Source organism: Filicampus tigris, chromosome 20 (genome assembly GCF_054856515.1).
Source record: "Filicampus tigris isolate MCC_2025a chromosome 20, RoL_Ftig_1.0, whole genome shotgun sequence".
NCBI lineage: Eukaryota > Metazoa > Chordata > Actinopteri > Syngnathiformes > Syngnathidae > Filicampus > Filicampus tigris.
The window spans coordinates 10,750,683-10,778,169 of record NC_141236.1 but is presented as its reverse complement, the minus strand read 5'-3'; the positions used below and the strand labels follow the sequence as shown (position 1 = coordinate 10,778,169).

Here is a 27,487-nt window from a genome sequence, read left to right as displayed (position 1 = left end):
CTCCAAATTAGTGGCCACTTTTATTCCCCCGCTGTGGTAGGAAAATATCAAATCTGCTGCCATATGAGTGCCATAAAGCTGCTTGTGCTGCGTTTGATGCCTTCATGTGGGACTCCTTAACTCATGTGAATGCGTGCACGCGCGCCTTTCCTCAATGTCGCTCTTGTCTGCCTATTCTAGCGTGCATTTTTCCACTCGTGGAGGTTATCTTTTCTTTTGGGGGGGGGGGGGGGGGGGCCTTCAGATTCTCCCAAACATATATGCTCATTTCTGTATCCGATTTGCATTAGGTGAAATTTCACAATGCTGAATTCTCTTTTGTTATGTGTCCGTTTTGCTGACAAAGATGACAAAGATTCAGATTCGAAAACTGTACGAGCAAGAGTCTTCTTCCGGTTTACTTAGAGTGACGATATATGACAGTCTCCCCATTCACACACACACACTTGTAATATTCTGACTTTCTTCCCTAAAGGTCCTCCATATTTCCCTCCTAATATTCCAACTATATTCTTGTATGGTTATTTTGTCAGATGTGCTAATACCCCCTCAGAGTTTCCGATCGCCGGCCGGCCCTGTTCAAATAAACCCCGACACTGAAATCTCGGCCAACTTTGACACGATTTCCATGTTGTGGTCCGAGTTTGTGCGCGGCCGTATTGCTGTTTACGTCCTGTTTACGTGTGTGCCACGTCGTCCTCAAGGAGGTCAAAACATCCCCCAAACACGCGCGCACTCCCCATATGTGATGCATGCATTCCGATTGAACATGTTTTTCCTATTTAATCTGCCACTTGACAGCATGGGACACACACACACACACACGCACACACACACACACAGTCCTCCACATTTGTAGCTACAAAAAAGGCATTAGAGGGAGGTCGGAATCATAAACAAGTTGGTGTTGCTTGTGAAAAAAAAAAAAAAAAAAATTGCTTCAAATGGAAGCAGCGTACTCTGCACTCCCCCACTGACTCACACACACACACACACACACTAAGAGAGAAAACCAAAATAGATGCACACATGCCTCGCAGCAGACGTAAGATGGATGCACTGGCGCGCTTTCAAAACACTCGATTTTGTAAACACACACACACACACACACACACCCGCGCGCGCACGCACGCACGCACACAAGTGGCACCATGTTCAACCCTAATCACAACCCGTGAGCTTGGACATCAAAATGAAGCAAGTTTCTTCCGGGGCGGGGGGGGTGAAGAAAAAAAAAATCATCTGGAGTAATTAACGCATTTTCATATGCAAATGTGATTAATGCAAAACTACAAAGTCATTATGCAAATGAGCTTTTCCTTGAGCCTCTGTACAAATATTCGCCGCTCAAATCAGGGATCAGTCTCGCCATCTTTTTTTTTTATCTAACACCCCCCCCTTCTTCCTTCCTTCTCTCTCGCTCGTAGAGATAATACATAAGTAGCATGTGAAGTTATTTGGAAGTGTGTGCGCGCGTGTGCGAGCGCGCGGGACGCCGCCTGCCTTCTGATTGCGGGGCTGCTCGGCACTGGAGCGAGACAAGGAAGCGGGCGCGCAGGGGAAGGTATGAATATGCAAAAGCTTGATTGCTTTTCATGATTAAAGCCTATTTAATATGCAAATGAGAGCAAGCCAGGTGATTAAAAGAGCACTGGGTGGTGGGGCACAAAAAAGGGGGGGGGGGGGAAGGGGTGAAGGGAAATCATATTCAACGTTTGACCTCTTAGGCCGGGGAAAGTCATTTTTACTTTTGGCTTCGTTTAACACAATAACATATCAATTAGGCCACCGTAATCAATAGCGTGATATCGCATCTCAGTACAGTGATTTAAAACATTGATAAAATATTGATGAAGGTCGTAGCATGTCTCTTGAGCAAATATCAATAATATTTGGATCAAATATTGATCAAATGTTAATGTTTGAAAGCAGCTGCCGGGAGGGAATTACAAAATTGAAACTCACCATATGTATAGAAAATTAGGCTAGGTTCACACCGCAGGCAAATGAGACCCAGATCGGATTTTTTTTGCCCGTATACGACGTATATCTGATTTTTTTATGACAGTCCGAACGGCTCAATTCCCAAATTTTTCAAATCCGACCTGGGTCGCTTTCATATGTGGTCCTAAATCAGATACGTATACGATTTTTTTCAACGCGTTCGCGCTCTGAACGGCCAGGTCGCAAATACCCGACATTGACGTCATCCGGAGCCCAAAAGGCAGAGGGAAACTGCTGGCAGCATTGGGATCGAATCTGCGAAGTTGTTTTGAGTAACACTATTGACTGTCTGATTTTTTTTTTTTTTTTTTTTTAATCCGGATTGAGCATTAAAACCTGCGGTGTGAACCTAGCCTTAGATGCACTTTAGATGTGTACATGTATATGTAGGTAGTGACCAAAATGACACGGGTGTTTACATTCAAATAACTTATTTATTTATTTTTTTTGGGGGGGGGGAATTCAATATATAAACGGAGGCAATTAGGATGAGAAGCCTTCTGAAAAAGAAAGTCGAGACTACTTGTTCGCCTTCAAAGCAACGCCGGTGCGGACGGGCCCAACAGTATGGGCGCCGCAAGTGGGTCGCCCCGCTCCCCCGCTCCCCTACCGCCCCTCCTCCTTTCCGAAATGGGGGGGAAAAAAAAAAAAAAGTTGACAGCCCTTCGACGCCAAGTGGACGAAAAGGCGGCAAGAGAGATGTTTGAGGATGTCGCTGTCACCGTCGCGTCTTATGAAATATTCACCCCCTGATCTCTTTTGCACTGCGTGTGTGCGCACGCTCTTGTGTGTATTTGGGCGCTTGTCACTATGCGATGGCGCGCCTCAAAAGTGTTCCGAGGGGGTGCGCCGGCGGCCGTCCTGGGAGGAGGTTCAAAGCTGGGCCAGGCTCGCCTCAGCCCGCTCCGCTGGTGACATCCTGACACGCCTCGTTTTCATTCGCACACGTGCACGCGGATGTGTAACATTAGCATAGCATGGCTAGCCAGACACCAGACGAAAAAGGCCAGACAGGATGTTGTAAAAGCAGGTGGAAAAAAGACGGCGAGGGCCAAGGGCTAGCACATGTTCGCCGTGTACGCTGCCAACCTCAGCTGTCGGGCAGACGGCCTGAGTTTGCAGCGCGAGCCGCTAACACTTGACTTCTCCATAATTGTCCCTCGAGCCGCTCGCGCAGACAAATTGACTGCTCCAAGTTTACCTCTCAAACGCTCACTGCTTTGCTCACCGTGCGCACCACCACCCGCACTCTCCATTCCAGCAGTAATGTGTGATGTCACCATATGACACGGTATACTCGGTGACATGTTTGTCAATCTGTTCTCAATTGGCACCAGAGTGAGTTGGCGCACCTTCCTCACCACCAGGACACACCCTCCCAAGAAAATATTTTAGGCTAATACAGGAATTGTTCGGGATCCGAGGCAGGCATCTAAAGCACACTGAATGCAGATTCGGATTTTTGTAGGGATCGAAGGACGTGAATTAACATGATCCAACTCATCTACAGTTCCGATACAGAATGAACTTTTTTAAGCGTCACATCCACCACTTTACCGCAGCACGATTTCAAAGGGAGTCTTTTTTAGCAAAGCGCTAAAGTCAAAAGAAACGTCCATTGAATCTGCACCAGCTTCCAGATTTTGCAAAGAAATTAGAACCGTTGATTCATGCCCCGCCCCTACACACAAAGGTTCCTGGAAACTTTTTTTTTTTTTCTTCTTGCGTAATTTTGTCTGCAGACAAAAGGCGGTGACAAGATAACCGCCTTGGCGGAGGTAATTAGGCGTCGCTTGACTACACTACAAATGGAACAAAAGTTGTTGAGCGGCAAAACCGATCGGCCACTTCATTAGGTACACAGTCCAATACAAAAAAAGAATGCTAACTTCTGTCATTTTATTAGCATCACTTTAAGCGCTGTTTCTAATATCAGCATGTGCGTATTTTCCTTTAGGAATTAATTGTCGAGCATCCGAAAATAACAAGACCACCCAGAATACCTCAAATGTTGCTCATTAAAACATTTCAGGGAAGGAGTGAGTGATTTAGTTTTTTTCCAAAGTGACAAGTGACGTCCGTCGAGGAGCTGTCACATTCTGTTTGTGAAATTCACATGAAACTATAAAAAGTGTTTGTCAGGGACACGCACACACACAGACGCAACATCTAAAAATGTCTTTCACAGGAAGCCGACGTGTGAACCTTTACAAAAATTAATTTCACATACGGCGGCGTTCATGCACGCGTGACATGGAATGGAAAATCATTGCACAAAAAAGAATAATGGTGACAACGGCAGCTGCTTGGGTTTTATTTTTTTGTCACCGTCCGACACCTGTAAGACGTCATGCTTAATACATGCTTTTTGAATTTGGGGGATCAGGTTCACTTAAGTTTCCCCTTGGAGGGATTAAAATGATTATCAATCATTTATTTGACATTAGAATTAAGTCAATTGTTCTATTTAATTAATTACTTCACTTAACTGACTATATATATATATATATATATATATATATATATATATATATATAAAATGTGTGTGTGTATGTATATGTCTGTATAAATGTAAAACATTTGTCATTACTGGGAAAGAACAAATCAAATCACCTGTGTGTATGTTTGCATTAGCGGTAAACATTCAAAAATGACGTCGATGCGTGACCAATTTAACGAGGAGCACATTTTAAACGTCGCCTTTCCCAAAACGAGTGTGACATCACGTCTGCGCTAATTGTTTCCGACGTGGAAATTGTAAATTCTCAAGCCTCCCGTAGACGTAATCCCCACGCTGATGGCCATCACTGACTCGACTTCCCCCTGCCGTTAGCAGATTATGACTCTCGGCTTCTCGTCGGGCACGTACAAAGATGATTTTCCATCTAGTAAACAGTTGATATGAAATGGTGAGTCTTTTAAAAGCGGAGGCTGCTGCATTTAGGAAGCGCAAGAGGCGGAGGTGTCCTACTCGTCACCTTCTTCCTCACCCTTTACAATTGGTTTCAGCTCAAGACCTCCCGCAGGCCTGTGTGGGTGTGTGTGTGTGTGTGTGCGCGCGCGTGAGAGTGTGACACACACACACACACACTTGAGTCTGGCTAATGAAATCATCTGTGGCTACATTAATCCCTCCTGAAGGCCACAGTCAAAATAACAAGGATTCTTTTAAACGCAGCTATCTTTCACAGACAGGTGACACACGCACACGCGTACACACACACACACACACACACACACACACACATTCTAAAAAAAGGAGCTTATCGAAGCAGTTTTCTGATGTGTACCAGCCAAAATGTCTTAGCAAAGAAAAAGGTCCCCATTACAACAGTGTGATGCCACTCAAGTGTGTGTGTGTGTGTGTGAGTGTGTGTGCACGCATGTGCTAGTGAAGTTAGCTCTTCTATTTATCTATGTTAACCAGCCAAAACGCCCCTACAATTAAAAATGGCAAAATGGCCACAAGGCGTGTGCCATACTAGCATAGAAAGACAAGTACAAGTGTGTGTCCACATGTGCATCTATTACACACACGCAGTCTAAAAGTGGCCAAAATGTCTTCATAATGAACAGTTATGCCACATCAACATAGAAAGAAATGTATGTGTGAGGGGGGTATTTTTTTTTCCTGTCCAACAGACAAAATATCCTCATAATAGAAAAAATAAAGTGGACATAATTAAACATGCTGCCTCACTAAAATAGAAATGTACGTGTGTGGTTGGTTAAAAGGTGCTCATGCATGCATTTTTCGTACTCAGTCAAATGTTACAATGAAAAATGTCCACGCTAAGACCAAAAGACAAGCACAGACGTGTGTCCTCATACCTCCTTTCTCCTGTTTGGGGCAGATCCCCTTGGCCGGAGTCAGCCTCCTGTGGGCGTCCTCGTCCCTGCCGGGCGTCACCTGCACTCCCACCTCCACGGGCAGCATAGGTGGCCCCCTCCCCATCTCCAGGGCGTGGCCCCGGGGGGAGATGGGAATGCTGGCGGCGCCGCCCGCCTCCCCGGGCTTGACGGAGAAGGAGCCCGGCGGCCCCTGCGGGGGTCCGCGGCACAGGCGCCGCTTGTGCTCGATGAAGACCAGGATGTCGCCCAGAGGGAAGTTGGTCTGGCACTGGCCGCACGTCAGCAGGTCGTGCTCCTCGGGGCCCCGGAGGGCGGCGGCGGGGGCCGGCGACGGGGATCTCGCCGTCGCGTCATTGCCGTCGGCTGCGGGACGAGAAAGGCCATACCGGGGTTAGTTTCGAAGACGGGAGACGAGGAAAAGACGACCGCAAAGGACAGGCGACAAAGGTGATGAGAGTGTGGATTTAAAGAGAAGAACAAAGGGGATTGGTACAGAGCCCTGTGGCGCATTGCGAAAATCCTAAAGTAATTAACGCCCAGCCAAAATGTCTTGTAAATGTCTTGAGATGCCACAAGATGTCAGCATGGCACTTTTTTTTTCAATTAGACTAAAGGAAGCTCCTCACTTCCTTGGTACCAAGATGCCACCATGTTATTTATTTATTTTTTTTGTAAGACAAGACGTTGCTTTGCGCAGTCGATGTTACCTTCCTCTATACTTTTTGGATATTGTCTGGTCATCCTCTGAGGTAGAAAAAAAGCAGCAAGCTTACTGAGGAGTAGATAGTACACTACACATTTGTTTGCAGGTATAGGGAGTTAAAAAAAAAACAGCTTAAAAAACGTAATAAAATGAAGGCTATATTACTCAATTTAAGCAAAATTGTCTGCCAGTAGAGGATAAAAAAGTGACTTGACAAGATTGAAATATATGAGCCTCACCGATGTCGACGTGTATTCCTCCTACCTTATACTACTTTATGACTGTAAAATCAAATCAAATCTCAATTGCGAGCCTTTAAAAAAAATGCTGGAGCCAAAGCAGAATGCTCTTAAAATAAAAACTGTCGAGTAAGAAGAAAAATGTCGGCGACAAACATCAAGCACATTTTTGCCTCGATTTGCGATAGTTCATCTTGATTGGACTTTCCCACTCCTCACACCTCAGGAATTATACGAACATCAAGGAAAAGCACGCTCGTTTATTTTCACAGTGCAACCCGGCTGGGTGCTGCCGTCCGCCTACGTCACAAACGCGCACAAATTGCGGGAACGAGATTACCCGATAAGAGAAACCTGCACCGCATCATCGTCTCCTCGCCAGTGCCGAGTTCATGGAATACAACAAGCCGGCAGACACCTGCTTGGCTTATCAGCCGTACGTCGGCGTGGGCGCCACCCACAAACGCGGCCTAGCAACTATGGTGCACCGTGCGTGCGTGCGTGCGCGCGTGCGTGCGGCCAGGAAGCTCTTCATCTCACAGTGCATGCTGGGTTTCCGCTGGCGGCCTTTGCATCACACACGCGCGCCACACGACAAGGCCGCATCCATCCTGTGTGTGTGTGCACACGTCTGTGTGTGGCACATTTTAGAAAAAAATTTTTTTTTTAAATGTGACGCGGGTGTGTGCAGGTGAGTCAAACAGTGTATTCTCCGCGGACATAAAATCTATAGAAGTCCTGTTACCAGAGTAAATCTCATTCTTCACACATCTGACACGGACATTAATAACCATCACGCGCGCACACGCACACACACACACACACCCTATGGCGTTGACTTAGTCCCTCAGCTTAACGCAAATCCCTAATGGACGACCTCGAAAAAAGTGTCCTTTTCCCCAAGCCGGAAGCTCCGAGGAGGCTCCAGGTGGGCTGAGGGGGGGGGAGGGGTGTGCGTGTACCCAGGGAGAGGTGCCGGTGCCTGGGAGAGATGCGCGGCCTGCCCCCCTCCAACCTCCATCTCCCTTCTCTCCAAACATGACACCCCTAATAATTGCTCAGGCTAAGATAACGACCATGTGTGCAGATGTGTGTGTGTGCGTGTGTGTTATCAGCGCAGAGATCCTAAAGTCCCTTATCTCCCGTCTCAAACTGTCAGAGCGCCGTTCCTCCTCCAAACTTCCCGTCGCGCACTGCTTTTCCATCCACCAATTTTCCCAAAATGTTTTGCTATTCAGTCACCCCCTTTTAAAAAGAAATTTAAAAAAGAGAGAGAAGGGTAAAAAAAAAAATAAAAAAAAAACATCCCCTCGCCCTCCTCCCCCCCCCGTCCCCTTCATTCGCCTCCGTTGCACTCCCGACATGGAAGGATGGCGCGGCGCCAGATCATTTCCATCTCATCATCTTTGGCGGCGGCCAAGGAACACAAACGCATATTTACCTGCGGATCACACAGCTTGTGGCCGACGTTCATGGAGAAACGCGCACGTGCGCGCCCGCTAATAGATGCGCGCGGCGGCCATCTTGCGTGCGCGCACGTGCCGCGTATATTCCAGGCAAATCTCCCAGCTAACAACACGGCGCGTTGCTATTTGTGGCGGGGACGAGCAGCGCGGCGAGAGGGAAGCCTGCCTGTCCGCGCAGAGTTTTTCGGTGACGGGTCAGCGGGGCGCAAAGTGCCCGATAGAGAGATGGAATATTTCATTAGCCTATTAGCATAATTGCCCGAGTCGTTTTGAACATTTTCGCTAAACAAGGAAAAAAAACGTACTGAAAATTTAAAGAACAAGAAAGAGTCTAGTGTCGGCCATTTAAAGCTTTGCGGAAAACACCATTTTTATTTTTAGTGGCAGTAAGCTAAAAATGACTTGCGTAATTACGCTACCAGGCTAACGGTTTGTTTCATGAATGTAGCCAATGCATTTGTCGGTGGTTCTTTGAAATATCGCCATGGTGATAGTGACCTGCGCGATATGCATATCGCAAACACCTGCAACAAGAATCATCTCCAATTGGATGCTTTTATCTGATTTGGACTAACCAGATGCAAACGTGAATGCACGTCGCCAAGCAACACAACAGTAACTAGGGGCTAACTTTAAAATAATTAAACACATATAAATAAGATCAATATGGCAATATTCAACATACATATCACATTAAATACTTTGTTGTAAATAATGAAACTATTTATAAAACAAAGAATTTTACATATTCATTGTATTCTTTTTTCTTTTTTTTTTTTTCATTTACTTGGTGGCCAATTCATTTCTTGTAAATGATGACATTTACAACATAAATCATTGTATATAAGGAAGACAATTTAAAAATGCGAATCACTGTTCGTTTTTGATTTCAACTTTCCTATCGGTCCCTTTAGAAATCAATAATGTCCCTTGAGAACCGACGTACGCATCTGTGCACGCATGTACACGTGTGTATGCAGTCATGTGTTAGTCAGTAAGGAAATGTTCTTAATAATATAGCAAATCCAAACATGAGACCATTAAGAAAAAAAACTTGAACAGCGACTTTGTGATTGTGCATTTTAATCATGTGAAGCACCTTGCAAGTCCTCCATGAATGAGATTTTTTTTTTTTTTTTTTTTGTAGCTCTCGACTGCCACTGACGAAGGCCCTCCAACTTGACTTCCTTGTGCCACTTGGACACCAAAAAGGTAGGCCCCTTGTTTGTTTTTTTTTATCCAAGTTGCCAAAGTATTCACACCGTGCTCTTAAGCAAGAAGCGGCTTATCTTAACACTCATTTGACTCCTGGACTGAAATGTAGATAAGCACAAACATAAAATGAGCTCTTACTGTCAAACCCAAAATGTTTGTAATGTGTTTTTAACGAGACAAAATAGCATGCGATTGCATTGAACTTTATATGTCTGAGACATGGCCACCGGGGGGCAGTATAATACGCCACATAGATGCTATTTGTTAGCCTGACTATGGTGTTTTGCGTTGTGTGTTAGCATTAAGCTAGCAGAAGGCAAAATTCTGTGGCGGTTTGAAATGCACGACATGTCATTCTCTTGGTTTGATGTTTAGTTTGACAGCAACTCAACTGGGAGTGGCATTAAACAGCCTGAAGACTTTTTTTTAAAAAACTATTTTCCAAAGTGTTGCTTGCTATAAGATGAATTGCCTGCCTACTTCAACCCCCCAAAAAATCTGCCAAAGGATGTCCAAAAAGTCCTGAGTCACATGTCTCGTAATTCCAGGAATAGTCAAGTATAGCTCGCTGAAAAATAGTCTTGAGTAAGTCTGAGCATTTGCGCACACGCAGAGCAGCGACAAACTTGGACATCTCATTGGGGCTGCACCCCTTCTCACCTGTGTGGGAGCGCACGTGCAGGCGGCAACCGAGCGTGGAATGTTTGCGAAGGGGAGTGTGTGCGTGTGCGTGTGGCGACAAACACGCAAAGCCCGCACGCGTGGGCACACACACACGCACGCACGCACGCGCGCGCAAGGGTGTAAAAAAGGAAACACGCTAAAGTCTGTAGCGGCGTGAGAGCCTGTCAAACACGCGGTCGAGCCGTGAAACTCAAGCTGCTTGGCCAGCTCTCGCTCTCTCTCACACACACACACACACACACACACACACACGGAAAGGAGTCAGGCAGCCTTGGAGCGCCCCCTATCTGCCACAGGCGTCACTACTGCAGCTCCATCTTCACCCAAGCTCTCGGCCGAGGGCCTCTTTCTTGCTCGCTGCTATAGTAAAAAGGTGACACCTTTTTACGTGGCATTACTTGGCCTTTTTTTTTTTTTTTTTTTTTTTTTTGCTTCAATTTTATGGCCATGTCCACATCACATTCTTGTTGTTGTTGTTTTTTTTTAATACCAAAACTAGAAGAAAAAGATTTTTTTTTTTTTTCATGTAGATGTAAAAACTTGCCGATTTTCCACGTGTGCTTTATAATTAGCCAGCGACAATTAGTTTCTTGTATCAATTTGCGAATCAGCGTGCCTTTTGAACATGCTCCATCTGTGCTTGTTTTTAATGTTTGTCACGTGCTCATTTGGGAATGCCGTCAGTCAGAAGTCACTTTAAGGGGGCGCAGACACCAGAACAGAACGCAAGAGACGGCAGCTCATCGGGCTCAACCCTTTTGAAAAATTATCCGTGTGCAATTGTTTTCCCCTTAATCTTGCCATTAATACGCAATTTGTCCTTCAAGGTCCTGGTCTTGCATGTATTTTTTTCTAACCAACAATACATGGATCTTTATGGCCATAAACAATATCATGTTTTGTTATGGATGAAAGACCTTTGACTTGTCGACTTGAATTCGAGTTGTTTGACTCGGGAGTCTTGTAAGCGCTCATGACGACAACTCGAGCAAATTCTACCAAACACGCGTGGCATAAACACACAGATTGACGCAACAAAAAATTGCAAACAACATTCTACCACATTGGGATGGCGATTTTGAAACGTGATTCATTGCTCAGCCCTCCGACAGTGAGACGATAACGACTGCAATTGACGGCAATACAAATATGGTCCAAAGAAGTACACTGGGAAATAATTGGCTTCTTTTGTTTTAATAATAAGAGTGTTTCTCTCTCTCTCTTTTTTTTTTTTTTTTTCTTTTCCCCCCCCGATTCTTAACCTCATTTGAGTCTTGGCTTTGTTGCATGAGCGTAATTTGTGCACCGGCGGAGGTTCTTCAAAGTGAGCTGGAGGGGGTGTTTTGCGAGCTTACATCAGCGGCCTTTAATAAATCTCATAAAAAAGCCTAATGGTGGCGAGCGGGCTGATCTAAACGCCGCCTGGCCGGGAGGGCGCAAACATTCCGAGCGAGGTCTGTCAGTGGAATTTAAAGGAAAAGACAATTTTGCACAAAACGGGCATGCTGCTACTCCCCGTCCCCCCTCGTCTTTGTCTTTGTTTGCATTTTCCCAACGAAAAAAAAAAAAAGAGAACACACAAGTACAGGGGATAGGGTGGGGGCCGGGGGACTTCTGTTTATCCAAAAAATGATGTCCAATTACAAACTCCAGTATCAAATTTAGCTTGGTTTAGTCTTAATTTTGCTGTTTTGTTTTTCTGTAATTCATTCTTTTCATCTAAAAATGTTTGCTTATTGTGTGTTTATCTCAGTCATTTTTCAAATCTCTTCCCTCTTTTGTTTGTTTTTTGTTCTTTTTGACCAAAATTTGAATTTTGTCACTTACTGTGTTTATTGTTGTGATGTTTACACTTCTTTGTTCTTTTATTGTCTGCTTGATTTTCTTTCTTACTTTTACCCAAAACTTGAATTTTGGCAATTGTTTTTTTTATTTTTCATATCAGATGTTTGTTTTTCTCTTTTTCTTTTTGCTTTTATCTTTCATTACATTGTTTGCCATTGAAAAACAAGCAAAGGTCCATCAGTGGAATTTAGGGAAAATTTATTTATTTATTTATTTTTTTACCCCTAAAATATATATATATACAAATCACACTCCCCTCCCCTTCTTGTTTTTCCCAGCTACAAACGCACACACAAGAACACCCCCAGGGGCGGTGTGGGTGCAGAATGGGGGCCAGGAGGTGCGGGGTGGCTAATGGGGGGGCTTGCATGTGGGTGATCCTCGCTCCCGTTGGGAGTAAACGACACCGGCGACGACATCGCAGATGGCTGCAATCAAAAATTCAAACGACAAACAAGCGGCCTCGCTTTAGCCTCGGCCGCCCCCGCGGGCGGGGGGGACGCTCCGGACGGGGGAAAGGCGGCCGAGCCCCCGCTGATCCCCGCAGATGACTCATAATGCGTCGAGGCGCGGCGGGTGAAGATAGGCATCGCCGTTTGACAAACTTTCGCGCGATAAGATAGCGAGCGAGCGCGCGCGGCGTACAAAATTCATCAGATGTGCTCGGCTGACGACGCTGAAATATTCCAGCAAAATGAGGGAACAAAGTGAAATGGCCGACAGCCAATCGGGAGCCAATCAACGCCTGCGAGCTTGTCGTCTGCTTACTTACACTCTGTGTGTGTGTGTGTGGGGGGGGGGGTAGTGTGTGCGTGTGTAGCCATATGGTGCAAATAAAGGAGGGAAAAAAAAGTGTTGTGCAGATCAGATCAGGGAAAGGCGCATCCGCCATACGTGACGCCTTTCATCAAGAAGCTAACGTAAGCTAAAGTTAACGTTAGCCGTTAAAAAAAAAAAAAAAAAAACAAACATCATTGTAGGGATGTTGTCATGTGACGGGCACGATGTCCACATTACCGGTGTTGCATGATAATCAATCGATTGTTGCAAGCATAACCGAAAAGTTGTTAGCAAAAAGGTTTTTGTGCTAATTTAATATTTAACTATAATAGAGATGGATGAAATGTTTTTTTTTTATTTTCCCTTTTTTAAATAAATCAATTCTTTGATAGTTTGTTTTTTTTAGCCAATGAAAAACATGTTTCCGCAAATATTTTTTGTTTGTTTTTATCTAAATATAAATAAATGAATACATACAAATTTGCTGATTTTTGTTTTTTTAATCCAAAATTTGATGTCATTTATTTATTGCAGATTTTAGTTTTTTTTTCTTTTTTTAATTCAAAACTTGATCCACAATGAAAAATGTATCATCATATTTTGGCAAGTAGTTTTTTTGCCCCCCTGTCTTGTTTTGATTTTTGTTTTGTGTACTTTTTTCATTCTGCGCAAAACCTGACGTCCAAATAACTGTACATGTACCTCCAAACGTTTTTTTGTGCTTATTTTATCCATCTTTTTCTCTAAATCTTAAACCTTTACAGATTTTTCTTTTTTTTTTTTTTTTCCTATCCAAATTTGTTGTGAAACAAAGACGTATACGTCCAAATTTTTCTGAAGTTTATTTTTCTCTAATAAATGTGCACATTATTCTAGTTATTAATTGTTTTTAACAATTTTTTTTTTCTTTTACAAATTTCCCCAAATTTACACTTTGTGTTCAGCTTGTTTGATTTGGTCGTTTCTTTTGGTTGTCCAAAACTTTGACAATATTGTGTTGTTATTTTTAAACCATTTGCCGATACGCGCTTTTTATTGCAAAGCAACAGTTTGTCTATTTTTTTTCTACAATTTGCTAAATATCTCTGCATCACGTTTAACCCATGGTTCTTTATTTTTCAATTCAAAACCCCCAAAATATATACTTGTTACATTTCTTTTTTAATTATTAAAGACTCTCAACATTTGGAGATGCATATTTTACAATTAGTGTTGTTTTAACCACTTCCAGAGTCTCTTCCCTTCCCACTGAGCGTGTCTTGGTGCTGTGTTTCATTCTTTTTAGCTGAACTTGAAGAAAGTTGGAGATATGTGTTTTCTTGATGTTCCCCATCAACAAGACTTCATTGCTAAGCCTGCTTGGCCTCAGCAGCGCCACCTTCAGGACTCGGAAACAAAATATGTATGTTAAGCTAAAAAGCCTTCTTTTCAGACAGGCGCAGTTGTGCTTTTTCTCGCCGGCTCGGTGTCTCGCGCATTGCAGGTGTCCCTTTTTCTTTGCTTCAAATGAGCACTCAGTATGACGCCAGAGAAACTGAAAACCGCTTGCGATAATTAGTTATTAGAACACCTAATTGTGTTACTTTTGAAAAAAAAAAAAAAAACAGAGCAAGTCATAGGCATGCGAATGGCGTTGTTTTTGGTGTGGCTAAATCGAGCGTTTCTACCGTATGACAATGAAGGCAACCCGTGCGGCTTATTGGTGTGGTTCAGTAATAAAAAAATAAATAAATAAAAAAAAGCTTGCTGGCTGTAACATGCCAAAAGGCGATATTTCAGAAAACGCTTTCTTTATAGTTCATGTTCACAACGCGCTATGTGTTTATTTTTAACTACATGCCGATTTAAAAAAAAAAAAAAAAAAAAAAAATTTACTTGGCTTAGGGACTAAAACAGATGAATTTGATTTCCGCACACTTAATGGGAACCATTGCTTCGATTTGCTAAAGTTTTGGTTCACGAACGGCATCTCAATAAAATGGTGAGTTTTGTTTCAGCCTGCCTGCCACAAACCACCCAAATTGTTATAGTTTGACATTTCTAATAAATGAAACTCGTGCTGTATTGTATAAAAACAGACAATTTAAAGAAATCGTCGGATTCTATCAAGTGTAATCACTATGTCGGGACAAGCTGAGTCACAACAACAACAACAGATGCAGTCTAGTGCGAGTGTGTGCACCTTTAAGGGGCGTGGCCTGTTGAGTAATGTTAAGAACGTGGCCGCTTAGTTTTGGTATGCGTGATTGGACGGCAGTTCGAGCCTCCTTGCGAATGTTCGCATTTTATATTTGTGTGTTTGAACGTTGTTGATTTTTTTTTCTCTCAATTTTTTTTTTTTTTTTTTGTCCCCGACTTCACTGTAGCTGACGCTTGCGCGTAACTTGACAGCTCGTAGGTTAGACCACCAGCTGCCACTTAACAAATACTTTAGATACATAAGATGTTTTTCCAGGTATCTGTACCTCCAATGATGACTGTTGAGTTTTACTCCCTTCATTAGAAAACAGATATCTGCACTCCCTCAACTGTCAAAATAGCAGGAAACCGATTTGAATCTGAAAATCAGATTCGATTTAAAGAACGCGAGTCCGTCAAACCGAGTGATCGCTTAAATTTTGGATTGCGAGACAAAACATAAGTTTGATCAAGCAGCGTCTTGTAACTCTGAAAAAAGGGCCATGAAAAATGTTGCCTTTTTGTTTGTTGGAGCTTCTTGGACTATGTTGCGACTTATTCAAATCCACATGTCTTATTTTATTCCCCCCAAGAGACGAGACGAGGGCTGGATTGTGCGAATCCTCGCGCGCCTGTCCATAAATATGCTGCCATTCTGGTTCTGTGCGCCAACGGGTGCCCTCGCAAAGGCCTGCAGGGCTCATCATCCGTGTGATTCCAATGACTGCGAGAATGGCGGCCGGCCACCTGCGGCGGCTCCTCGCGTAAGCCGACACCCGCCTGACAGTTGACACCTCAACTCGCGCTCACCTTTTTTACGTTATTCCCATAAAAAAAGAAAAAAAAAAAAAAAGAAGAAAAATCCGACAATACGCTGTGGTTCTGTGTTGACTTAATCAAATGTCCTCTGCCTCCTCCAGCCCGAGGTGCGATCCGACCCCAGATAACCGGAACAATCCACCTTAAGGAAACAGCCCACAGTGACAAGCTCAAGTCCAAAGTAAGACAGTTTGACCGTTTTTGCATGTGTGTGTGTGTGTGTGTCGTCCTCCTCCATGTTGTCTGAGTGTCAACACTAATTGGAATTGGCCGTCGGCGAGGTTGCTTTGCCTTGCTCGGTCCCCAAACCCAGTTCAAGAACGAGCTGGGCTCGATGAATGCGGCCTGCTCGCCATGCTAATCGGAAAAAAACGCGACGGCATCGTCGCACTTTGGTGTCATAACACGCTCGCACGCATTGTTATACAAAACATGGAACGAAAAAGAAAAAGCTCATCCTATTTTCATCCCCCCCGTTAAAGGGAATCCTTCCAGGAAATTTAAAATTGAATTATTATTCACACTTTTATCAACTTTTTTTTGTTTGTTTGTGTTAGCAGGATTATACAACAACAATTTAACTGATGCGTGCGTCCATTTATTTACTGTTAGCGTTACGGGTTAGCGTTAGCCTAGCTCAGCTGACTTTAGGGTGAGAGGCGGTTGTACACCCTGGACACGTAGAAAAAGTCTACACACCCCTGCTCAAATGTCAGGTTTATGTGCTATTAAAAAAATGAGATCAAGATAAAAATTATTACCAAACTTTTTCGACCGTTAACCTATACAACTTAATTGAAACAAATATTTCCAAATTTTGTAGGGGGAAAAATTTTTTTAAAAAAGGGACTTGAAATCTCCCATCCACAAATGTGTGCTAGGCTGTTTTTCTCCAGCTGGAACCAACTAAGGCCTCAGACAAGATGGAAAGGAACTAGAGTCAGTGTTAGCACAAAACCTTCAGCCCCAAAAAACATGTCAGGGAAAGCCTACTAGAACTTCTGAACTTGAATTGGAGTTTATCCGAGGTCAACGTTTGTTTTTTTTTGTTTGTTTTCCATGTCACCCTTTTTTCATGTGTGTATGGAGACCTTTTTGTTTTTTTTACATTCACTGTGCAGTCGACAACCAAACATCCTCAACTGTGGACAATTTCGTCTTCGGTGAGGCTGACATCTTTTGGGCAGGAGGGGGGAAAAATATATATATTTTTCTCTCTCTGTGAAAAATACTAGATGAATTCTATTAAGCTGCAATCTATTCCCTTCTCTTCTATTGCTTCATTTTGAGTGTACACCCAAAATAGAGAACCCAAATGAAGTGGAGGTGTGTCCTCACCACGTCCAAATTGTGATTACTTTGCCTTGGCAGAGGTGGGCCGGGCACACTGGGGGTGACATTCACACTTCCGCTACACACACACACACACACACACTTCTAACCTATTTTTTTTGCCACATTTGCTAGTTACAGAAGAGTATAAAACCAAATCGACGCCGCCGAAATTCTTAGACTGATTTGGCGGATGGACCGAGTAGGAAAAAGCTACAATATATTTCCATATAAATATTTGGCTTACTTTTGATAACGCACCTGAAACGAAATGGCAGGGCGCGCGTGTGTGTGTGTGTGTGTGTGTGTCCGAATTTGGATGGTTTGAGCAAGGTGGCAATTTGCACCCTACTGGGGCTGACACTCAGGCTTCCGCTCGACACACACACACACACACACACGTTCGTGTTGTTTATTGCAGTTATCAGTTGCGAAGCAGGATTACACCGATGCAAAAGGGGCTACTTCAACCTTCATTGGGGGCAAAATTTCGCTGGTTTGGCCTCGGCGTAGGACTTTTGCACTACTGAGGTGACATTCAGGCTTCCGCTCGACACACACACACACACACACACAAACACACACACACAGAGCGGTGATAATGATTTGACTCATCTTTTTAGGCGTCTGGAGCGAGTCTGAGTACACAAGACAAACACATTGTCTCTTCCGCACTGTGTGTGTGTGTGTCTGTACGTGCGTGCGTGCGTGCGTGCGTGTGGCTGTCTGTGTGCATGTGTGTGGCGTGCAAGAACAGGTAGGACCAGATTGAGGCCCTTGTATTTCGTACGGCCAACCATCTTGCACGTCTTGACACCTCCGTGTGGATCAAGTTCAAAAGCAAGTGTGTGTGTGTGGGTGTGTGTGCGCGTGTTATGCAAAGCGACAAAAAAAAAAGAAAAAAAAGTGACCCATGGCTGCGAGCGGGGGTGGGAAATATTTAACTGTTACGCCACAAATTTGTCCCAACCATCCACCCTCCCCCACCCCCACCCTGAGTGCCCTGCAGCGGACAAATGAAAATATGCAAACTTCTTTTTTTCTTTTTTTTTTTTTTTTTAGTAATAATCCATGCAGGTGAATGTCACACAAACACGAACACACTTGGCACTTGACACACACCCTGAGGTACAACTGTAGTTTGGATTTTTTTTAAATTTTTTTTTTTTTATATACTCCTCCACGCTATAAAATTAATTGTGTGCACATCAATCAACTTTATAATTAAAATAATGCAAAGCGTCTACGGGGGCTCACTGATTGTAATACTAACAATACTAAAACGCCGCCAATTGCATGAAAGAGCTCCTCAATTGTCTCCATAAGTGATGAGGATCAATAATTTGTAAGACACACATAAAACATTGGCCACAGATTACATCATGAGCTGGTGTGCATTGAATTAGTGCGATTAGGCCTCGTCTATCAAATTGGATCGAGCAGCAAGCAGCACCAAGATGAAGGTTCAAATTGATATTAGGACTGGGATTAGAGGAGACTTTTAATCTTTTACACGCTGCAAATAGATAAGTGTGTATTATCACAAATGGCTGTGACACGATAAATTCTTTTAAGAAATCAAATGAGCAAAAGTTCTTATCTCGTCATGCACGATTTCGTCTGTTTAAACAAACTTTGCTGCACAATTTGTATGATGATGATGATGATTGCAATAAGGAGCAAAAACAACTTCAACTTGACGAACGCGTGCAATTGGCGTGAGGTGCACGTGCAATCAATGCACACGTTTATAAGGCAATTATTTTGTACGGAAATATATATTTTTTTTGCAGTTGTACAAATAACACGCACACGTTTGTCCAAACAAACCTCGTGGGGAGATTATCGTCGGACGTTGTTGAAAGAGAAAAGGCCCCTTTGTGTTGCTACTAAATGGTGACATAATTAAACGCGAACGTTTATGGAACGCGGTTGAATTTTTCGATTAATATTGCAAGTTTGTTTCGTGGCGTTTTAATGGTGTCGTAGATAGCGAGAGCCATGTGCCGAAATCCTGTACAGAAAATACGAGTTTTTAGATTCGCCCGCGCGCCAATTGAAGTAAAAATAATATCGACGCGTGGTTTCTCGAAGCGGGCACAGAAGAGATGTCGCGAAGGGTTCGGCGTGTAGCTACGAGGCGTGCATCTCACCTGGTGCCGTCTCCCGGTGGCTCAACGACAAGTGCTGCGGGTTCACCTGCTTGCGGCGGGACATCGCCCCGGCATTTACTCTGGCATCGCCCGGTGAACGGCACTTGGAGTCGGCTCGGACCGTCGTGTCGCTCCGCTGGTGGCTCTCGGCCGGACCGGACACTTACTCCGCCTTCTTAAAATGTGTATTTTATTTTATTGGATGTGCCCGTTTTCCTCGTGCGCAAGTTTGGCGGGCAAGAGGATGCACGCAGCACGCCGTCCGTCTTCGGGGCAAACAAAACACCTGGACGCGCGTGCGCGCGCACAGCAGCACAAGGAGGAAGAAGCCACAATGCCAAAACAAAAACAAAAAAAGCTGCAAAATCCTGCGCTGCGATGCCGCTTTCTTGCCAATGTTAATTTAGGATCCCGCTGCAAGCACCGTCCTGTCCTCTTCGCTGCTGGTGGTGGTAGTGGTGGTGCACTTACAAAAAAAAAATGACCCTTTGGCACCGGCTCCTTGTGTGCGTTTTGGCATCGGCGCTCGGAACGGCAACTCTTGGCTCCTGTGGCGGGAGACTCGCTGATGGAGAGAGAGAGAGAAAGAGAGCGAGCGAGAGAGAGAGAGAGAGAGAGAGAGAATGCATGGGCAGACAAGACACCTCCTCCTCCTCCTCCTCCTCTTCCTCTTCCTTGTCCAACAAGAGAGTCCAAATGTTTCCTCCTGCTTTCCCTGTTGGGTCTTGTTTAAGAGGACGACCCCATTTGTGTGTGTGTGTGTATGTGTGTGTGCGTGGGTGTGTGGGTGTGTGTGTGTGGGTGTGTGTGTGTTTTCAGGGTTTTGACAGGGCCGGATCAAGTGGGGCTAAGGGCTGGGGCTGCATATGCCCACCCCTGTTTTTGTACTCTTTTATTATTCGCAGCAAAAGTCTTTCAGCGTCAAATTATTGACATGAACGTAAAATAACTGACATGAACATGCGTTTGCATGGTGCCATATGCATGCCAGACCAACAGGAGGCGCTGTTATCCACCCTTGCCATTGTAGCCAATTGGAAGAGGGAAGAAAGTCACTGTAGCTTTTTTTGCCTGCATGTTACTCCTGACTCTCCGAGGCTTTTTAAATTTGTTTATCTTTAGAAATAGTTAGTCTATATTTTGATTCATAGTTTGAAACTGCCGGGGTGTTGCAGCAGGTGGCGCTGTAAACAACATGACACTGAAATGTGGAGCACAACAGGAAATGCTAAAAAATACAGCTAAAAAATAGATCTTTACAAATATGTATTTGTTTAGTATTGGATGCATATTTTGAAGTAATAATAATAAAGTAATAAAAAGCATGATTAAAAGTAACAAAAAGTCCTAAGTTTGCCATTGAGGAGGTTGACACATGGACTTAAAAAAAAAAAAAAAGTATGCTCACTATGCTGCATCCGGGTCCATGCCGTGACCATTGACATGCATGTTGTGAGACAACAGCGCCCTCTGTTGACCCACTCCAGTAGGCCCTTTGCTAAACATGCCAAGCTAACGCCTTCTTTATTCATCGTTTGTCAAGAGCTGCTCAGGTAGCAAAGTACTCACACGCTGTACTTAAGTAGAAGTACAGATGCTAAAAAAAAAAGTGGTAAAAGAGGTACTGATTGAAGTCTTTAAAAAGTGCCGCCTCTGGAACGTACTTAAGTTTACTCTTAGACTTAAGTATAAGAAACATTTTAACTTAAGAGTCTAAGTAAAAATACACACTGGTCAACCAATTTTAACTAACTGTTTTAATCAAAGATGCAAGTAAACCTTTCTGGATTATTTTTTTTTCTCTAGCACATCAAATTTGCATAATATAATAACAATAGTATTATATGCAATGTAATATACTTAATAATATTTATTTGTGAAGGGTTAGGTTCAGCATCTAGTGGAATTTTTTTCCGAAACGTCTTAGCAATATATTACAACACATGGTAAAATCCGTGTTGCGCAAACTTTTATAGGTCAAAGTTAAAAACAAAAAAATGTAAATGTCTCAAATACCTGATGTGCTCGGAAAAAAAAAGTAAAGACAATTTTGAAATCAGCATCAAAACACGTTTCTGGACACAAAAAGCCATCGCTGATTAAAATTTGCTGTTGACCAGTGTAACATGAAAAAAATAAAAGACTTAAGATAGTTAAAAAAAAATAGCGTTTTTCAAATTTGAGGGAGAATTTTCACATTTTTATCCGACAACAAATTTGTCGCTGGAAAAATGGGATCAATATAGGTCCGGCAATGCCCTCACTTTATGATTTCTTGAACACGACAACACACAAATAGTGAATACTGCCTCGCGTGTCATAGTTGTGAAAGTCTTCTTCATTTGTGTCTTCTGACTGTATTACACTGCCCCCGGTGGGCAAGTAGCGCACACCAGGAGTCGACGCAATCTATTCATCATTTCATTCTTTTCGTTGCATTTAATTATGTTCTTACTATATGCTTTAGAAAGTGCAAGGCTATTAAAAAGCACTAATGAGCCGTCATCTTTCACTGCGGCGACCTGATGTAAAGCAGCAGAAATACATTGTCCAATATAAAACAGCGCCATTTAAAAGTTGACACCATTTCCTGGTGGAGCAGACGAAGAAGAAGACGAAGCAGCAGCAGCAGCAGCGTTTGCTCTCCCGCTCGCCACAGCGGCGATACATTTAACGCCGGGCCATTAATAAAAGATGGCGAGCAATTTTAAGAGCATTAGAAGTTTGATTGCTGCGGGGCAGGCCTGGGGGACTTTCAGGGCCACTAATTATTTATATAAATGAAATGTCATCTCGGCTCTGGCTCAAGTAGACGTAACCTCGGCAGACGAGGCAGCGCGGCGGAGGACAGAGATGGCACGTCGATGGCCGTCCTTACTCGTTGGGATGATCACAGATTAGTCGTTCTTTATAGAGGATAAAGAATATATACCTGCCTGCCAGTGTAGCTATATCATCAGTCTATGTGAGTTGTTCCACCGTTTGTGGTCAAGTATGCGTTGTTTAACGTGTTATAAAACAAAACAGGCACATTGATGCTACTCATTAGTATTTGTATTGTTGTATTTGTATTTGAGCCGTTGTTATTTTTGTCTCTGATTCGTGTGGCTGTCCGTTGTTTTTCCCTAGTCGCATAATGTGCCTCTCCCTTATAAAAGCATTGCTCGCGACGTGTTTTCTTCCCACCCCCTTTTTTCTGTTTTTCTTTTTCGTCTAAGAAAATTGGGGCACCGTTTGGTGAATCGTCGGGCTCTGTTGGTCTTTTTTTTTTGTCACCTGGACAGGTTGTAACTGTGAATTTTGTTGCGCTGTACCCATGCATGAGCAATGACTAACTTCGATTCCTTTCCATTCGCCCAACTGTGGCTTTTTGCATTGTTTGTTAGCATTAAGCTAAACAGACTTTCCTCAGGCAACGCTACTGTACGTGCATGTTTGATGTTTACTTTGACAGTACACTGCAAATTGGAGTGGCAAAAAATCAGCCAAACGATGGCTTGGATCTGGAAAAACTCAATGTCCGGTCGCTCATATCTCAAGGCACCACTGTACTGGACAGATGGACATCGCTAAATTGCGAGACCAAAAGTGCGGCTGAAAAGATTAACGGGCGCCCCGAGATGGCAGAGATGTGTAGCTGCACATCTCCCAACGTTGTGGTGGGTGCTTTCAGCTTTCATTTATTCATTTTTTTTTTCTTGTTGCAACCAGCAGCTCCAACGGATGCTAAAGGAAAAACACGAACCCGAGTTCACACACACTCTCCGCGGCTCCCTTGATCCTCACCCGTGGGTGCGCTCAATAATACATCAATGTCTCCATTATAGCTTGTATGCGCAGGCAGTTTAGCCTGCACGCGGGGTGCGCCGCGTACACCACAAATACCGTTTGTGGACACGGGAAATGTTTTAAGTCCAAAGTGTTGCCTCCGAGGGGACACGCTGAGTGCCGCCGCCGAGCCGTTGGGTACCTGAACGCACCGCGGGGCGTTTTGAAGAAACTGGGCGAGGCGCAAGAAAGTTTGGGGGGGCGCTTAACACGACACACGGCAACCTCGGACGTCGAACACAAGCCACTAAATGAACCTGGTCACTTTGTTGCAATTGCAAAAAAAAAAATGCAAATAATTCCCCAAAGGAGCGGTGAATGTACAAATGGTCTGTTCCTGGGCGAAACTGTCCACATCGTAAAACTTTTAACGTGATATTTTAAGTAACATTTTAGCATTCGTACTAAGAAGCAAGCAAAAAAAAAAAAAAAAAAAAAAGTTAATCATATCGTGTTACATTCCTATTGGCTGGTCCCAAACAGATACGAGCATGATACATTTCATAAATATAATAAAATCTCATGTAACATGAAAACAAAATATATTTTAAAAAATAAATGATAATACTGTAAAAGTATCTTTAATAAAAAGTACAAGTAAATATATATATTTTTTAATTCAATGCAAAATGCAGAAAAAAAAATTTAGTAAAAATTTGGAAAACGGACAGTATAAACAAAAACACAATGTTAAATTTGGTAATGTTAAATTTAAAAAATAAAATATAAACAACACATGAGGACAAATATAAAATAAAATGTTTTTAAACTCTACATTTTATGCATAAGATTGATATATCAATTTAAAAAAGTACATAAAATGTTATATTTTTCCAATACAAAATGTTTATAAAATAAAAAATACACAATAATTATAAAATATAAAATTATTGAAACTTTTAAACCTAACAAAGTAAAAGAAAATGAGGGCAACATGGGAAAATAATAAAACACAGAAAATTACATATATATATGTACTTGGCATAAAAGCAAAGAAATGTACAAACAATTAAACATTTAATTTTAAAGTGACTTTGAAAAATGAAATACATTTTCAGATAAGGAAAAAATGTTTGAAAAAAAGAGACCACCCCAAAAAAATAGGCCAACACATACAAACGAGGACAAACTGCGCACACAATGCAGTTTTTATGAGTCAAAAGTGGGTTGAAAAAAAGAAGAAAAGAAAAGAAGGGAACGTGGCACCCTTGGGGTCAAAGGCCGCGCCCATTTGGATGCGTCAAAGCTCAGCGTGACATAAACAATGAGAGGTCCACTTCATGGAAATATGAATATTGCACTCATCTGAAGGCGCAGCGCTTCATTATGCAATGTTTAATATTAATAAAGAAAGTAGATAGATATATTATTCATAAGCTGATTTACTGTGGAATCCGTCACCATGTGTGTGCGTGCGTGCGTGCGTGCGTGCGTGCGTGTGTGTGTGTGTGTTGACGTGAGTGACACATTGAGACGCTTCCTTGCTACGGGCGATACAAGCAGACGACGCTCTTACTCCTTTTCCATCCTGACAATTCCTGCCACCAGTTAAGAGGATTTGTCCGAGCGCCGATGAATTTATAATGAACGCAGATTTTAATAGGGGGGCCTAAATGATTCACCTCGGGTGCGTCTCAGAGGTGCGCCCGCCGTGTACGGATGAATCAAGGCGGGTCGACCGGTGTCATTCAGGAGCTTGTTTTTCACGGCAGCTCAAGTCATTCCCATGACTCGAGTCCCCCATCTCTGGAAAATATACTCCTGTGATGGCATATGGTTGAAATGTAACAATTACACTTGTGAGAATGTTGTATTTTCGATATGCATATCTGTATTCTGAACACGTGATTCACTATGTGAATCTTCTCTGTGAAAAGTGCTCTAGAAATACAATGTACTTACATATCCCCTTTCGTTTTAAGATACAGCACAAAGCAAAACGCATTTCTCTCTGATTATAGCACAAGTAATAATTATGAATACTGTCAAGAGTCACATTTGATTGAATTAGACACCACTTGTCCTCTCCTACTTGATCTCAGATACCTTTTTATAAACGATGTCAGGTGTCAGATTTGATTAAACGAAACATTTCGTCCACATCGGCAAGTAGTTATTTGGCTCCCTCTAGCGTTCGTAATTGCAAGTACAGCTGCTGTGCAGTACAGTATAACGGTGCAACAAAATATATCACTAATAAAAAAAAATGCATAAGACAGTGTAGGAGAAGCTTATGAATCGATTAATGTAACGCCAATTGTCACATCTTGTCACAATAATTGTAGGGAATTGTTTTAAGTTATTTCTTTAACTAGCGTAAGTTTCGGAACTCGACACAAATCTCTTTGCGGAAGAATGTAATTCTATACATACCTACTACAATGTTCATTACGGATAGTCAAATTGAGCTTTATGTTAAATTCGCGTGCCATAATTCTGGGTATCGCTTGTCAAGCTTCATGACGTCACACTACGTAACATCCGACGGATCCAAAATGGCGACGCTCTTACCAGTCACAATGGATACCGCTTGCTAGTATATTTGCATTCAACCACCGACTGTTCTTTGTCGTCAGAACGGATTTTTTTTACGTCGGCGACTACATGTTGAAGGTAGGGCACGCGTTGTCTTTAGAAAAATGAACTTTTTGTATCAGGGTGACGGTTTCGAAGCGAGCTTAGCATGCTAGCTTGTTAGCTAGCCGCACCGCGTGAATGGCAAAGTGAAACGTTCACTTTTTTCATTATTTCGCTTTTTAGATAGGTTAGACAAGTGCAGGTTGTTCAGTAATAGTTTCATGGTGTCCGGACGCCTCACGAAGCTGTACAGACAGTGTTAATTTGTAATTAATAAACGGACTTTGAACTTTTCCTGTCGTACACTCGCATGATGCATTGTGGTTGGAGTAGCACGATGTTGGATTCCTAGCCAATATGAATACAATACAGTTTTTTATTTATACAACGCATTTCACAACAGCTGCATCAAAGCACTTTACATACAACAACAAAATAGCCATAATACAACTAGTGAAAGCAATAAATTAACACAAAACGCTATACACAATAGACGGGAAAACAATAATTGTGCTCGCTGGGCAACCCTTGCTGCTTGAGAAAAGTGGGTTATTCTGCAAAATATGAATTATTGTGTGTGTGTGTGTATATATATATTTATTTTTAAAATATTTTTGATAACATTCATTAGAAAAATCCGGTCTATTTTCATGCTTAAAAAAAGATTTGAGAAATGTGTCAGACATTTTTGAGAAAGAAAAATTTCTTAAAAATCATAGTGGCTACAAGTTCATTGAAAAGGTCGATTTTTACCAAAATAAGTTTGAAAAAATATATATTTTTCTTTTAGAAAAGGTACCCTTCTTTTTCTTTACTGGGAAAATGTATGAAAGAAAAATAATGGAGACTGAGTGGTAATGACACAATGTCTGCCCTTCATGTGACAGGCACATGTTGTGGAGGAAACTTATTTTCGAAGCGTATTATTGCACTTTGAAATGCTCAGGGGAGATCTGACATCAAATGGAGTATGAGCATTATTTTAATCTACTGCTGCAGCTCTTATCATGCCTGAAGAGAATGATCTTCTGAATGTTTTGTTGTGTTTTTGTTTGTCCAGCAGACGGTCAACGCAGGCCCATCTTCCTCGGTGGCCTCGCCGCAGCCGATGAAGGAGTCGAAAGAGAACGTGACGGCGGGCCAGCAGGCCATGTTGGACCACATCAAGCCGTGCTGGTACTGGGACAAGAAGGATTTGGCGCACACGCCCTCTCAGTCGGAAGGCCTGGACCCGGGCACTGAGGCCCGCTACCGCAGAGAGGGGGCCCGCTTCATATTCGACGTGGGCACCCGACTCGGCCTGTATCCTCTTTCATGAGGCGCATTTCAAAAGTAGCGCAGCGTAGGTGGCGTCCGTCCGTCTTTTGTTTCCTTGACTGCAGGCAGACATTACGACACGCTGGCCACGGGCATCATCTACTTCCACCGCTTCTACATGTTCCACTCGTTCAAGCAGTTCCCCCGATATGTAAGTTCACTCTTTGGTTTGTCAATAACGGCAAAAAAAATACTTGTTTTATGTGTTATGTTAAACAACAGAATTGATAGTTTTTGAGAAGAATGTAGCTTTTTTTTAAAAAATAACAGTAACAATGCATTGTTTGTGTTTAAGGTGACGGGCGCTTGTTGTCTTTTTCTGGCGGGCAAAGTGGAGGAAACGCCCAAAAAGTGCAAAGACATCATCAAGACGGCACGCAGTCTGCTCAACGACGTGCAGTTTGCTCAGTTTGGAGACGACCCCAAGGTCCGATTCAAAAACTTTTTTTTTTAATGTGTGGAAAATACGCTGACGTCTGTTGCTCGAGAAAGCTG

At 42.9% G+C, this 27,487-nt stretch overlaps 2 protein-coding genes across 9 annotated transcripts in view; one reads left to right on the top strand and one right to left on the bottom strand.

The window, feature by feature from the left end:
• The window catches only part of bcl11bb (BCL11 transcription factor B b), a 36,538-nt gene extending 16,628 nt beyond the window's left edge, over nucleotides 1-19,910 (bottom strand). Inside the window, exons 1-2 of one of the 3 annotated variants that reach the window (XM_086019094.1) lie at nucleotides 19,271-19,910; nucleotides 5,836-6,219 (exon numbers count right to left, since the gene is read on the bottom strand). In XM_086019094.1, the coding sequence (XP_085875220.1) occupies nucleotides 5,836-6,219; nucleotides 19,271-19,334 (448 nt within the window). In that variant the 5' untranslated portion in view covers nucleotides 19,335-19,910. Of the gene's footprint in view, nucleotides 1-5,835; nucleotides 6,220-7,138; nucleotides 7,181-19,270 lie in introns of those variants that run through there. The other 2 variants (XM_086019093.1, XM_086019095.1) reach the window with 2 other exon arrangements.
• Nucleotides 1-27,487, top strand: part of ccnk (cyclin K) — a 58,949-nt gene that overhangs the window by 23,194 nt on the left and 8,268 nt on the right. For 3 of the 6 annotated variants that reach the window (XM_086019098.1, XM_086019097.1, XM_086019096.1), the window contains exons 1-4: nucleotides 25,559-25,711; nucleotides 26,736-26,977; nucleotides 27,062-27,143; nucleotides 27,288-27,419. In XM_086019098.1, the coding sequence (XP_085875224.1) occupies nucleotides 25,703-25,711; nucleotides 26,736-26,977; nucleotides 27,062-27,143; nucleotides 27,288-27,419 (465 nt within the window). In that variant the 5' untranslated portion in view covers nucleotides 25,559-25,702. Of the gene's footprint in view, nucleotides 1-5,858; nucleotides 6,304-9,411; nucleotides 9,477-14,073; nucleotides 14,191-15,559; nucleotides 15,731-15,886; nucleotides 15,967-25,558; nucleotides 25,712-26,735; nucleotides 26,978-27,061; nucleotides 27,144-27,287; nucleotides 27,420-27,487 lie in introns of those variants that run through there. The other 3 variants (XM_086019101.1, XM_086019100.1, XM_086019099.1) reach the window with 3 other exon arrangements.